The following is a 14,990-nucleotide window of genomic DNA, read 5'->3' on the forward strand; positions in this document are numbered from 1 at the left end:
TTAAATGTGTATGATCGAATATGTGCTCATTCACAAATAGTGTAATGAAGAGCTGAATAACTTTAAAACAGTTCAGTTGCTTTTGCTCTATAATAAAGATTTCTTTCTGTCCCTGGCACAAAAGAGGGAATAAAAACAACAAAAAAATAAACATCTCTACCAGTATCGGCTGTCAGCCAAACTCTTATTTTGAATACAGTTTTGGTATCGGTCCAGAATTTCACCCTAAATTCTCTTAATAAAAATCCTTTCCAATCTGCAAGCAGGTGCAAAACTCTGGCTACAAAACTACAGCTAATTAATCAAGCAGCCCCGTGTGCCTGCATGACGACACTTTGGGTGAGACTCCTGCAAAGAGTCAGAAGTAGTTCTCCTGAATGAAAAGTGGTGCACCTCACATTTACATTTATGTATTAAGCAGTTCAGGGGGTCATATCGATAGAAACTTCTAGCAAGTTTTTATTCCTAGACTGTTAAAAAGTTCAAGACACCATTAGTAAAGAGTGCAAAGCTCAAAAATGTGCATTGTATCTATGAGTCATTTTCCGACAGGAGAAATGAATCCCCTCTGTGGAAAAACAATCAATAATCAGACATTGATATACACCGTGATACACACATCTATAAACCATGAAATACAACTTGAAGCATGTAAGTCACTCTCAATTTTATGCTCGAGACAGCAGCTTTGATTTTCAAGCCAGAAACAATAATTAACTGCTCCATAAAAATCAAAGGCCTCACCAGGTATCTCTCATCATCTTTCATCCCTGGAGTGCGGATGAGGTGGTTCTGCTCGCCCCTCCAGTCACCGAAGCGACGGAAGAAGTAGTTGGAGAGGAACCGGTTGATGGGGTCCCGGATTATGTTGATATAGACCGGCTGCTCTATCCTGAACCTTACAAAGACAAAGACAAAGAAAAATCAATGTTAAGTGCAGAATTTCAAATCTGGGACAACAAACTGTGATTGAATATGCTGTTACTGAACGCCAGTGTCCACTGGTGCAACCACTGTACCTGGTAAAGTTGAGGAAGTGAACATGCCGTGTGTAGAGGAATGGCTGGGGGATATTACTGATATTCTTCATGAGATCCACCTGAAAAAACAAGACACACACGGTAGATTTCACGTGTCTAGCAGAATTTGATAAGTGGAAAACAGTTTCTGCCATAAATACAGGCAATCATCTGAGACGCATAACGTCAGGGTAGAAATTGAGCAGCTATCACATTAACAGACGATAACCAAAAGCATATGCAAGCTCCTGACAGTGTACGCAGATCTTTCAAAAGTAAACCAAAGGAGTCAGAGGAAGGTGCACCAGGCTGGAGATGCTTTGATTAAATATGTGATCCAGGATGTGTTGACCTGATTTCTGGGTCTGCTGTGATCAGGCTGTCACAGGTATCAGGCGCTAAAATGTAATGCTTTTTAAAACCTTTTCGAGATAAGATTTAAATAAATTTAAGTCTGATTTTTAAACAAATCACCTCTTTCATATTTAAGTATTGCAGGTCAGTATAACAGTAAGTGTATATGTCATGCAGAGGGCAGTTTTATGAGGTACTATGGTTATTAGAGTGATTATATTAAACTACATTTTGCCAACCGGTAAGTGGAAGTAGTAAGTTAAAAGAAAAAAGAGATAGACAATCAGAAATATGGCTTGACTCGTTCTAACAAAAATAACATAAAAGATAGATTAATCAAATGTTTACAGCAGTTAATACCTCACTAATTCAGATTTAAGAAGATTTAATGACTCTGAAGGCCGAATACTTACTAATACTTTAAGACCTTTGAAGGACCTGTAGACACACTGGCTTTGATTCTGAATTATTTTATTCTCTGTACCTGTTGTGTTTTTTGTCTGTTAGTTTAGAGAGAACATTTATAATCTCAGTGAGGCTTTTCCTGGTTAAATACAGACATTTAATAAGGCCATCACTTAGCCAGAAATTTGGCCATGACACACTCCCCAGCAACGCTTTCCAGCTCCTCCTGGGGGACCCCAAGGTGTTCCCAGGCCAGGTGAGATACGTAAACCCACCAGCATGTTCTGGGTCTGCCCCGGGGCCTCCTACTAGTGGGATGTGCCTGAAAAACCTCTAACTGGAGGTGCTCAGGAGGCATCCTGATCAGATGCCCGAACCACCTCAACTGACCCCTTTCAATGTGAAGGAGCAGCAGTTCTACTTCGAGCTCCCTTTGGATGTCCGACCTCCTTACCCTATCTCTAAGACTGAGCCCAGCCACCCCTCTGAGGAAACTCATTTCAGCCACTTGTATCCACAATCTCATTCTTTCAGTCACTACGCAGAGCTCATGACCACAGGTGAGGGTTGGGACGTAGATGAACCAGTAAATCAAAAGCTTCACCTTCTGGCTCAGCCCAGTGATTGCATCACTGCTGACACAGCACCAAACCGCTGATCCATCTCACACTCCATTCTACCCTCACTCCTGAATAAGACCCCGAGATACTTGAACTTGGCAGTAACTCTCTCACAACCGGAGAGGGCAATCCATCGGTTTCTGGCAGAGAACCATGGCCTGGAGGTGCTGCGATATATAAACATATACAGAAATACCCGGAAATACAGTAGGCCTTATAACTGAGACAAGAAAAAAAAGAAAAAGTACTTAGCTTTCTCAGAATAAAAGATTCAATTTAAAGAATCAAATATTCTCACCTGTCACAGGTGCACCATTCATTGTTAGTAGCTTCCTAATTAACTAATTGCAAACAAAAAAGAAACTACTATCAGACAGAGCCAAGAGTTAACATCTCAAGAGTTTAAATGTTTGAGCTGAGCACATAGCCACAGGTTGAACTGCACTTTAGCTGTGTATTTATCTGGTTCTGGGCCCACCTTGATTCGTTCTGCAGAATCTTCCACCACAGATTGACCTCACCACAGTGTCAACCTCTGCCTTGACTGCACAGCCTCACATTGTTTCATCTAACAAGTTTTTATCACCATAGTTTAGCAGTTTCCCTTAGGTCATGTCACGCACAGGAAAGCCAACATTTTTAAAGCAATTATTCCAAGCGTCTTCCTCCTCTGCTGCTATGACAGATTAAAAAACATCCCAAAGGCTTTCCAGGTCTGCATGGTGAGGCAGGCTCACGGTAGCCAAAACAAACTTAAAGATATCACAGTAGTTCCAAACGCTGCAGATCCCTCACATTAGCTCCCTAACTGAAGGCAACTGAGACCTCTTAGTCATTCCTCGCATAAATACTGCAGCTCCATATTGGAATAATTCTGCTTGTGAGATCCAATCATCCCAGTCACATATGTAAGAAATTAATGAGCATGCGAGTTGTGTCTCTGCACACATGGAGCACACAATATGTGTGATTTCGAAAGTAATAAAAACACATGATAATGACTCAAATTTGTGAAACTTTTCAGTTCAGACTTGCAGGAAAATGTCTGGATATTTATAAAGCAGAAACATTCAGCTGAAAATACCGAGGTGTTTCAAGTGGACTCCTGCCAGACTATACAGATTAAGACTTGAAAGTTACAGGCCAAGGGCTAGGAGTATCAGAGATCAGAGGACTTTTCGGAAAGCCCAGAGGGGTGGCAGTCCAGGAACTAGCCCATGAATTCATCATGCTTTTAACTAGTTGACTAGTTTTCCCCCAAGTTTGTTTATCCTATGAGACCAACTTATCCTGTTATCAAAGAGATTTTTAAAGTTCTGCCTTTTATCTCTCCAATTCGTGAGTACTGCGATCCTTGTCCCAGCTAACTCAACTGCTGGTCTGGGGAGCGTGTAGACAGCCATGAGCCACTTCCCCATCCGTGACACAGGCTGTCACCATACGATTTTATCATCTGCCAGTAAGCAATGCAACACTTCAGTTTGTTAAATTCCATTTCCCTGAATCCTCTGCTCCACATTGCACGCTCCTTAACCAACAAGCAGGTGTCAGTACTGCATAAATCAGGACATGATCCCTCACTGGCTTCCCATATGAAAATTTGCTAATTGAAAAACAAGACTGAGTCGGATGTTCTGCTAATGTGAATTAAAACCATATCTCCACAGTGGTGGGTGTTTACTTTGCCCCTGCAGCCTTTGTGTGGCCTCACCCATCGGTTTTGAGGAAACACGGAGATGCAGAGTGTCAGAGTTTTGGCGAGAGGCAAGGCTGGTCTGAATAGCTAACAGCCAGGCTAGATTGGAAACACAGGCAAACACGGGAAAAAAGTAAAAATAGTTCTCTACATGAGTAGTTGACAAGTGGAAGTTTAAAAGGGTAAACACAAAGGAATAATGAACAACAGCTGAACCCTGTACAAGGGGAATTCAATAAGTCCCTCTGCTATCCAGACAGTAATACACAGGCCAAGGGCAAAACAAAACTGGGAACTGAGGAATGGGGGGAAAGGAGGCATGCAGGTGGAGAGACAGAAGAAAAAGATGCTTCAACATTTCATCTTTGGTTAGCTCTCAAATACCCCTGTTGATCCAGGCGCTGTTATGGAAGGTAAAATAGAGTTCCCCTCAGATGTACCTTAATGGATCCTTCAGGCTGAAACCAGTTCAGAGGAACTAAAGAGCAGCACTTTGAGCTAAATGCTAATGTCGGTATGCTAACTTGCACACACTGAAGGCACAAGTGTGGGTGGGTTCAGAAACTGGGGACATCTGGCTTGTAGACGACATGGAAAGCTGGATGAATATGAAAAGAGCAAGGGACCTTCGCCCAGATAATATAATAATACTTTAAATTGTGCATGACAGCTTGACACAGTCTACGTGGAGTCCACACTCCATGTTTTTTCAACATCAAATGCACAGTTAAGAAACCCATGGCTGTCACAGAAGAGGAGGGTTCAGTGGAAGTTCAGTATTTCTCCATTTCTTTTTGTTAGGGCCAGTGAGAAAGCAGAATCAAGCATCTGCTGAAAGATCAGTGGCACAATCACACAGTTAAACTGTGGAAAAGAACAGTGCGAACAAAACCTTTACGCCTCGTTCTCACTTATGTATGTGGCTGGTGTCTGTAGATTTGGAAATATATGGATGATGCCTGTAGTGTCCAACACAAGGAAGTGCATTTCTTTGCAGCTGGACAGAAACCTGATAGAAACTACCTGTAGCCATGGGGGTGAAGCTAATTTTGTCCATTTTTAGCCATCCAGTAGTTGGAATATACACATGGAACATTAACGAGACAAAAACAGGACCTGCCAGGTATGTGGCATGTTTTGTGAAATGTCTAATTAAACAGGTGTATGAACGGCTAAGGGAAACATAATGACGATCTGACTGTACACTATGTATAACCATATTTTAGCAGAATAACATTACTCAGATTCACAATCTGTTCAAACTAGACATTGACAATCAACACAGGCAACTGAATTGAAGGAAATAGCCCTTTAGCTAGTTAGCAGCCTGTTAGCTAAGCTAGCACACTGTCATGAGGTCTCTCCAAAATCCAACTCAAAGGTTCAATTTTTTTGATGTACTCGGGCAAATTCCTGACCGCAATAATACAGAGGGGAGGAGTTTCACAGGAACATTGGATATCACAGAGATTCCCATGGTAATGACTGGACTTCCAGTTGCCTCGTCTCTGTATACATATGTAAGTGGAAACGAGGTGTTAGTCTCTTGCATAGCCAGATCTTATGCTGTGCCAGTGCTGAAGGAAAGGCTCTAGATTGTTTATATGTCTATAAATCAATCACAGTTGTCTTGAGTGGCACTAAGCCCATGATGCAGGAACAGTGCCTTTGCAAATTAGTGTCAGGAAGAAATTGTTTTGGTGGGAGGATGAGCTCTGGCAGCAAAATCCCCTCAAAAGAAAACACCACATAAAACATTAAAAGATGTTTTGGTGTGTTGTTTGCTAGCTCGGAGGTTGTTGTTTCATGCACACCGCTATAACAAAGTGAAAAGATGAGTCTGGCTATGCAAGACTAGTTTCATGTTTGACCTCATCACCGAGATTTAACATCTTTACACTAACTTCCATAAAGTTTTAGATTATAGTTCAAGGTTCTTTTAATTACTTAAAGGGCACTAAATGGACTGAATCCTCCATATATCTCAGATCTGTTATCCCTGTACGACCCTGAACGTATTTTAGGATCCCTGGGCAGCGTCCTTCTATCTATTCCAGGCTCTCAGCTGAAGATTAAAGGACTGTGTCCACATAGAGCTTTTTTCTATATGCCGCCATCTTTTTTCAGTTACTCCCAAAGAGGGGGGAGTGTATGCAGATGCCTAGAGAAAAAGCACTGCACCCAGCGTCTCTTTTTTGAAGCAGAGTGCTCCAGCTTTTTGTGCTGCCACTCCGAGAGCTTCTAGTTGAAAACTTTTCTGTCTATCCCAAGTTGAATTTCCACCAAACACTTTCGGTATGGTACCTTTGGAACCAATAGTATCCCTCCAGACATGGTACCCAGATCCTACGTCTGTTTAGCATTTCCACCATAAACAGCATTCCTTAATGTGGTTGGAGTTGTTGTCACTCACTGCTCCGTCCAGCCTCACTGTATTTTCTGGCTCTTCACCGTTTTTTTTTTGTCCACAGGACGAGGTTGCACGCCGTCATTTTCAGAACAAAATAAAACAGGCTGCAGTGAGAGTCTCTCTCCATGGGTTATTTAAATATCGGGTTTGTACATTTAGTCCTTCTAAGGCAAGTTCAGGAGTTTAGTTTTTTAGTTTTTTCTCCGAGTGAGGATCAGAATAAATGCAGTCATCCAAGAGGGACAGTAAAAACTGAAGTAATGGTCAAAGTTGTCATATTGAAATTTCAGGGGTGTTGATGAAATCACGTCGTCAACTCATTATTGAGAAATATTACAAGTAAACAGTCGCCGGCAGTCGGCCAGTCAACCCTCTGTTAACACAGTGTTAGCTACCTAGCCACAGTAACGATACGGTCAAGATATTTTCACAGAAACAAATCCATCCGCAGCACAACATTTAATAAAAAACCTGGGAGTGCTTTTTTTAATGAAGCCCTGGGATGATGTACTATCCAGCACCCTGCCACTGCTTTTCTGCAAAAGAAAAACACAATGTGCACACAGGTCCTAAGGGAGACAGCTTTTGAGTTAAGAGCCCCAAGGCTCTGAACACTTTGCCTGCAGAAATAAGGCAGGCTGAGTCGGTGGCTTCTTTTAGATCTGAGCTGAAAACAGAGCTCCTTTTATTGCACTTCCTTTTGGGTCATTGGGGTTTTTTTGTTTATTTAATTTGTATGTCGTTCTTTTAGAACTTTTATTTTGTCATTGCTGTGTTTTCATTTGGTTTTAGCACTTTGTAACTTAGTTTTAGTATATATAGCTGTATTTAGCTATATAAATAAGGATTGAAGAGATAGACTATGATTATTATTATGATTATTAAACCTTGACTGAAAAAGACAGGACACCACCTTAGAGACTTTGTGCCACTTGTGCACTGCGGGAGGATTTCTAGGTGATTTCCTGACAAGGCCTCCGGGGGAGAGTCAAGAGAGTCGCTGATGAGCCAACACACTATCAATGAAGTATTCCTTGGAAACAGAATCTGAAAAACACCAAGTGAGAGCAACTCTGGTTGCTTCAGAACAAAAAATCTTTTCTCAGATAAAGACTTATTGATTGCACTAATTTGTAGGAGTGTGTGTGTGTGTGTGTGTGTGTGTGGGGTGGGGTGGGGGTGGGGGGGGGGAGTGGCTGTGGTGGCACCACCCAACAGACTTTAAACACACTGTCAACTGGAGAAAATCTCACTTTCTTTTTCATCTTTTCAATTTGAACGTCCCTTGATGTGAGGAGTAAATCATTAAATAAATAAAATATGAATGCACCACTTTACACTGCATCTTTAAAACACTGATGGTCCATTTAAAGGGTTCTTATTTTCTCAAATCAATGCTTACGACTATACTAAGTACCATAAATGTTTTTTCTCTAATGAAGTCTTTCTTTCTCTGTGTGAGCTGTCTGGTTTTGGTATGAAGAACATAAACTGTGCTCTGTTGTGTCCTATGCCAACAGATTTAATCACTCTTTTATATGAAAACCTTCCCAGCAGAGCGCATCGATCAGCTAAGGAACTAAATGTCCTGTTTGAATGTCCTGCTCTCATAAACTATGTATAGGCACCTGTTACGTCACAGCAAGACTATTTGGACAGCGACTGTAATATGTATACTTGTTTATGTACACAGAGAAGTTAATCTGAGGCCCCAGTCAGATTTGGGTTTAACACCCTCCCTCTTCTCTATAAACTCAGTACATTTCCACTCACTCTGCTTCCACTTTCTGAGGATCTCTGCTGCTATAAAATGAAAAATTTTAAACTTTCATTAGTGCTGCAGAAATGAATTTACCACTCTGGGTCCCTCCTGCTCGCTCTGTCTCTATTAATTCATTTCAGTGCTACATAAAAAAAAGTTTATTTTCTGCAAACTGCCCCCCTCAGCCATTACTCCAGACCAATTAGCCCAGAGCTAACCCCTGACGCCCCCTCCCCCATGCCCAGTTTGATGTGCAGACCCTGCACATTTGGCACATTTGGTGAGTCTGTGTGTGTGTGTGTGTGTGTGTGTGTGTGTGTGTGTGTGTGTGTGTGTGTGTTTTCTGACCCTACCCTCTGGTCTGTCTGGCCAGACCCCCTCCCATTTACCAGGGAGAGCTGTAGGGAGGGAAAGTGGAGGACAGTCTGAGATTCCAGGCATACCTGCAACCTGCCCCCCACCCCTCCTCCTTCCTGAGCCCCCGTGGCGCCCACACAGGGCTCATCAGGGGAAACGGAGGAAAAGCCAAAAACCACAGAAAGCCACGACTGCTGATCTGCGTTCAACTCAATTCGATTTGTCTCTTTGTATCACAATCGAAAACCAATGAAGTCTAAATAATCGACACCTGTGGTGGAGACAGATATGGAGGCCAGACGTTACGGAAAAGGACTCCAGGAGGATCAGCAACTCTATCTGCTTAAAGGAGTCTTTATACAGTACACAGGAAGTCAGAGCTGTACTCCAAAATAAATATCCCCAATCTAAAAAAAAAGTGCTTACGTTACAAAAATGAGCACTGGCTTGAATTCAGAGTTTAAGAAGCCACTTCTAACCAAATCTCAACTTCTTCTAGCAACTAATCCAACTCTCTGTAAAGCTGAGCATACACTGTACAATTTAAGTCTGTTTCGACTCAAATTTTCAGCCACACAACTTATTTTTAGAGTTGGTCTGAATTTCAGTTTCGTCAGGTGTCTTTTGCTGTGCAGTTTACAGGGAAGAACGAGGACCGATCATAGCCTGATTAACTGTTGTCAATTGGCCCTCAGACATTTGGATGACTTTCTGCCAAGTCAGAAAGTTTGGTCGGCTGTCATCATGCTCTGGCACAGAGCACCTTGTTAACTTGTGTGCGTATGTGTGTGTGAAGCCCTTTTTACACAGAGATTGTGCTATAGAGCCCCTGCAAAGTCCCTTCTTTATCCCTCCTTTGCATTTTTACACAGATTCAAATGATGGCTGCACCATTCCGCTCCAGTTCGTGATTATACATTGCATCGCAGCTTTGCAGAATCAAAAGAGGCGAGACCAGCCTTACATATAACCCAACAGTTTTAAAGAATTGTTAGAACCACAGAGAGGATCATCGGGGTCTCTCCCCATCATCCAAGACATATTCAAGAGGCAGTGCATACGCAGAGCCTCTGTAATTGTTAAAGACCTCTCCCACCCTTCACACAGTCTGTTCTCTCCTCTGCCATAAGGGCCATCTGCAGCGTCAGAACCCGTTCCACAAAGTTCTGCGACAGCTTTCTCCCCCAAGCTGCCATACATGTCATGAGGACTCATACACAGCATGGACATTGACTGTATGACCGCTTACTGACTGCCGAAGCTGAAAAACCTGTCCACTGCTTTTCACTATTCATTATCCTGTACATATGTTTTTGATATACATCTGTGTTTAATGTACTCTAAAACTAATTTTAGGCTTATCTCGTCCTCTGCCTGGAAGATAAGGTGCTCCCGAATCTTACTGTTTTCCCAATTTGCGGACATTTACGGCTGCTGTTCTTTTTCTTTGAGTTAGCTGCTAACTGCTAACAGCTACTTTTTAAATCTCCCGCCGTGGGTTGCATGTGTAGTACATGTTACATCTGTGCCATCCATCAGACTGTCATGTTTATACAGACACCGTTTTGGTGCTGTTACTCCCCTATGTGGCAGCTTAACAGCGAGACCATTCTGTCCCCCCTTTCTCCAATTGTACCTTATATACAGAACAGCTAGGCAGCATAACGGCGCAATATTCCTGCCCTGAACAGGCAGCGTAAAAGGGGCTAGAGAGAGAAGGAGAGAAAGGGAAACGAAACTTGGACTGACCAGTTATTAAGCTCCTTCGGGGACATCTGTCTACACATTATTGTGAAGCGTACCCTTGCTAGCAAACAAATTTCTACCTGTCCTGGAGCTTTCAAACAAGTCTTCACTGACAGTTGTCTATAGCCAGAACGTGTCCACTGGGGCTGTCAGACCGTTTTATTGTCTATTTACCCATACAGTGTGAGGACGCAGGTGAAGGCTTGATGATCGGACCGCACTGTGTGAGCACATAAATCTTGAGCTTTGGCTTTACATCGAGGACAATTTAGTTGTACAGTGGAAGTTGGAATTAAACAACACTTCTAAAATGGGCTCAAATTGTACAGTGTACGCGCTTTGATTGTAGCTGGTAAAATGCTACTAGGGAATAACTATTTACATTCTGTGTTTGTACTGGGGCCAGTCACTTCTCAGTGTTTGCGTATCTGCGGCTGTATGATGCAGATGCACAGGGTTCACGGCTGTAGAGCATCTGTCTGCTGGTTAATGTTCTTGGTAAGAGGGAGGAAACAGGATCCCACATGATCGCAGACACACTTACAATAAAGATGCTGTCTTTCTGTTTCTGGACTTTTTTTTCTTTCAGGAAATGTCTTAAACCTCTCTCTCCCACGGAGCCTGTTCTCCCCAGTACTCAAAGGGACAGATGGGTCACTATACGCCACAAATCTGCAAAAGCTCTGCAAAGTTCCAGACGAATAAGGCACCTTCACTTTTTGGCAACCCACACACGAGGCTTCAACCCTGGGCAAACCCATTAACGGACTGCTGGGAGAGCCAGAAGGGAAAAACGGTCCAAAAACTGCAGACTAGAGCCAGAACCACAACTGATGAGACCAGCATCTCTAAACTTAGGCGACGCGCGTCTGGATCTGCGTAAGTCAACACTCGAAGTACACATGCAAATAAATACACAAAGACGGAGACACACTTCGCAGAATCGCACACAAACACAAGCACAGACGTACGCTCTTCTACAGACCCACTTTGCACAGACACTGGAATGCACACACTCTTTCTGAGGAGCATTGCTTGGTACGATTCACAGAGATGTTTTATGTCCAGAGAATTAATGAATCCAGTGATGTTCTGCCACTGTGTGTGCAGCCAGCGTCTCAGGGTGTGATGAATGGATAAACAAGTGGCTGTTTCAATATTGGCTTAACGTTTACACCAAATCGGTCAGTAATGGTTGGACATATTTAGCATCCACTGACCATTCAAGAGTGGTTAGCAGTAGCTTATCCCTAAAGGATGCTGTAAATAACGTCATATGAGGATGTGAGTCATTGCTGCAACACTCCCACACAAACACACGCTTATGTCACTTTCACACATAGATGACTAAGAGAGACATTTGATCAATGCGAAATGTCAAAAGCAGAAGGGCATATGAGGCAGCTTGGCCCTTGCACTGGCTCCTAAGAACTAAAATACTTCTGTATTCACTTGTACTGAAAATCACTGACCTCAATCACATTTTATTTTTAGATTTTTTTGGGGGGGTTTTGTCTGTCTTTATTTGATAGCACAGCTGGGGATGGACAGGAAAGGGAGGAGTGGGAAAGGAGACGACATGCAGCAAAGGGCTGCCGGTTATGATTGAGCCTGGGCTGCTGCTGAGGATGCAGCCTACATGTGGTTTCATGGTTTGCCAATTGCGCTACTGGGGCACGTCAATACATGGTTAAAGATTACGTAGTAAAATTCTCCTTTATTTAGTAATTATAATCCAATAGCATAGAGTTTAAAGTTCTGAATGTATTTGCACAGGTAATAAACAAAATAAGAGAGACTCCAGTCTTCCTCAGAAGCGTCATCCAACAGCAGCACGTCGGATGACGCTTCTGAGGAAGACTGGAGTCTCAGTCGAAACTGTCAAGCGGGTAAAACACATCTCCTTACATCTTGTCTGTCTGAATATAAGAAAGCCTTAAAATACTCTAAATAAGAAGATAGTATGAACCTTATCAATCTATATATTCTATTGATTATGTTCACAGAATATTCATCTCAGAGGATTTTTAACATTCTGTTTTCTGGAGATACTTCAGAAATAGAGGATGTATTGAGTTGTAATGATGAAGACAATATAAAGTATATATGCAATGTGTTTTAAAGCATCATTTTATTCACTGATATGAGTTAACAATTCATGAAAAATAAATGAACTCATGTTTTTTGTTGAAAAACAGCGTGTAAACACTGTTTATTGTTGTTTTTCCTATTAGCTGATTATTGCTTTAAGATTCTGCGTCCATTGGAATTGACAGACAGAATCCTTATCCAAAAAATGTTTGCATTTAGAATAGAAATCCACCATTACAATATTTTTTGTGTGTATTTGGAACATAGTTGGGTTTTAAATGGGTTAATAGAAAAACAGAATTGTGCTGTGAGATTATCATACCATATAAAAGTATTTTAGCTTTCAAGGGTGCATTGTGGGGCACCCAGTAGCTTAGTGAGTAGAGCGGGCATCCCATATATGGAAGCAATGTTCTTGCCACAGCGGCTGTGGGTTCAATTCCAGCGTGCAGCATTTTTCTGTGTGTCATCTCTTCTCTTTCTCCTCCTTTCACGATGAATACAGTGCTATATAGTGAAGGAAAAAGCCCTGAAAAATGATCTAAAAAGGGGCCTTTGTTCATTATGAGTGCTACTTTTAATATTTGTGTTTGCTGATAGTGACTCTGTGCTTCTACCTGTGTCACACATTAAATGCCAGGAATTTTACTTGTACTCCAGCAGTATTTTGACACTGTTTGTTCTGGTAATTTTATATAAATAAAAGGTTGAAACACTCCTTCCACCACTGGATTGTTGTTGAGTACAGCTGCTGCTCTCACAGGAACCTGAGCTTAAACCATCTGGTCATGGCCAGGTCTCTGTGAGCCACCCTGCCAAAATCAGGGCTTGTTTTGGAACTACAGTTTAGTCATGTTCGCATCACAACACACGGTGCCCAGACCCTAGTGTAGCTGGAAAGTCTTTTATTTACATTACTTATGTGTTTACTTTATGAAAATAGGGATTAGTGGAAAAATAATCATGAGACAAAAACTATGTTTAATCAAAAATTTAAAAAAAGTCAGTGCCATTCCGATATGCTTTGTGCACATTTGCCCTGGCATTCCCGCTGGCACAGGCGAGCCCCTCTCAGTGTCTCAAAAGGCTGCGGTTTTTTAAACGAAAGCAGTTTTTCCTCTGTAAAGCCAGCACTCATGTCCTCAAGATATTTCAGGAAGTAATAAAAGGAGATTCCCTATTCTTCAGCTTTGTTCTCACACTGAATGAAACACAAACACTGGATGATCTCCTGCTGCTGTTATGTTCACTGTGACCGCACAGTTAAGTGCAAAATACATATCAATTAAGATTGTTCCCCAAATACAGGATGTGTTACCAATACCGGGGATGCTGTTTGTTTCTTTAAAGAGTTGACAACAGCAGCTGACTTCAATCTGGCTGTTTAAATACAAGTTAAATGATTTGGACCTGGCTGAAAATTTATGTAGAGAGAATGAGTACATAAAATAGTGGCTTCAGAAGTGGGACTAGGAAAAACACAGGCTCCCATAGGGCCCAAAGCAATAAAAAAAATGTTAATTTAGTTTGTTTCTCAGATGTTAGCAGCATAATAAATAACTAAGAGCAAATATTTCCCCAAGTAAAAATACAAAAATGGAAATTTGAACATCTATATTTCCGTGATTTGTGCGAATAACACAATCTGATGAAGATCATGTGATGTGATCAAGAGCTCCAGCAATTATAAGGCACTTAATTCTTTTAAATCCCCCATCCAACTCCCATCTTCTTGTGTATGTATTTTTTTTTTTTTAAGATATTTTTTGGGGCATTTTTGCCTTTAATGCACAGGACAGGTAAGTATTAAAGGGGAAGAGCAACAGCCTTGTACATGGGGCACCTGCTCTACCACTAAGCCACCGATGCCTCTTCTTGTGTATGTAATTAACTGAAAGTGTAACAGTTACTTGTGTCAACCACATGATGGATAAATGTCAAAATATCATCAAACCTCTGACCCTTAAATCCATCCCCTACTGCACCATCCTCTCTGTTGTCTTACCTGCTCATGTTTCGTGAGGCGTGTTTTATTGTGGATGTCAGAGGAGACCAGGTTAAACTGGTGTTTCTCAGCCAGTAATCTTAGTAAGATGACCACCGTTCGGCTGCCGCACTTCCCCACACGGTTATAAACCACCTGGCTGGGGAACGGGAGCACCTGCAAACACACACAGGAAAACTTAAAGAGAAAGAAAGAGAAAAAAACATTGATACATAGCTTTAACTGACCTCTTTCTTATTGTATGTTACTCTTAAGTGGGATTTATACTTCTGCGTTGACTTAATGTTGTAGCTATGGCGTAGTCTGACATGCATCTCCCCAGAAAAGTAACTACATGTTACGGCAACGAAGACCTCCTGTCTATTTCTGTAAGCTGAAACCATTTCCCTCAGTGGAAACGAAGCTTTTATTTACTTTAATTTCACAGATAAGAAACAATAAATTGCAAAGACAATAAAGCCTCCACAAAATAGCATTTTAAGTCTGGTGTGTGATTTATCCTGGCTTCATATGAGCTGAGGAAAT

The 14,990-nt window shown here is 41.7% G+C and overlaps 1 protein-coding gene across 2 annotated transcripts in view; it reads right to left on the bottom strand.

The window, feature by feature from the left end:
* usta (uronyl 2-sulfotransferase a) overlaps positions 1-14,990 on the bottom strand; it is a 93,461-nt gene that overhangs the window by 20,765 nt on the left and 57,706 nt on the right. For both annotated transcript variants that reach the window (XM_049589412.1, XM_049589413.1), the window contains exons 3-5: positions 14,466-14,621; positions 1,020-1,099; positions 745-898 (exon numbers count right to left, since the gene is read on the bottom strand). In XM_049589412.1, the coding sequence (XP_049445369.1) occupies positions 745-898; positions 1,020-1,099; positions 14,466-14,621 (390 nt within the window). The remainder of the gene's footprint in view (positions 1-744; positions 899-1,019; positions 1,100-14,465; positions 14,622-14,990) is intronic.

The sequence above is a fragment of the Epinephelus fuscoguttatus genome, linkage group LG11, assembly GCF_011397635.1.
Source record: "Epinephelus fuscoguttatus linkage group LG11, E.fuscoguttatus.final_Chr_v1".
Lineage (NCBI taxonomy): Eukaryota > Metazoa > Chordata > Actinopteri > Perciformes > Serranidae > Epinephelus > Epinephelus fuscoguttatus.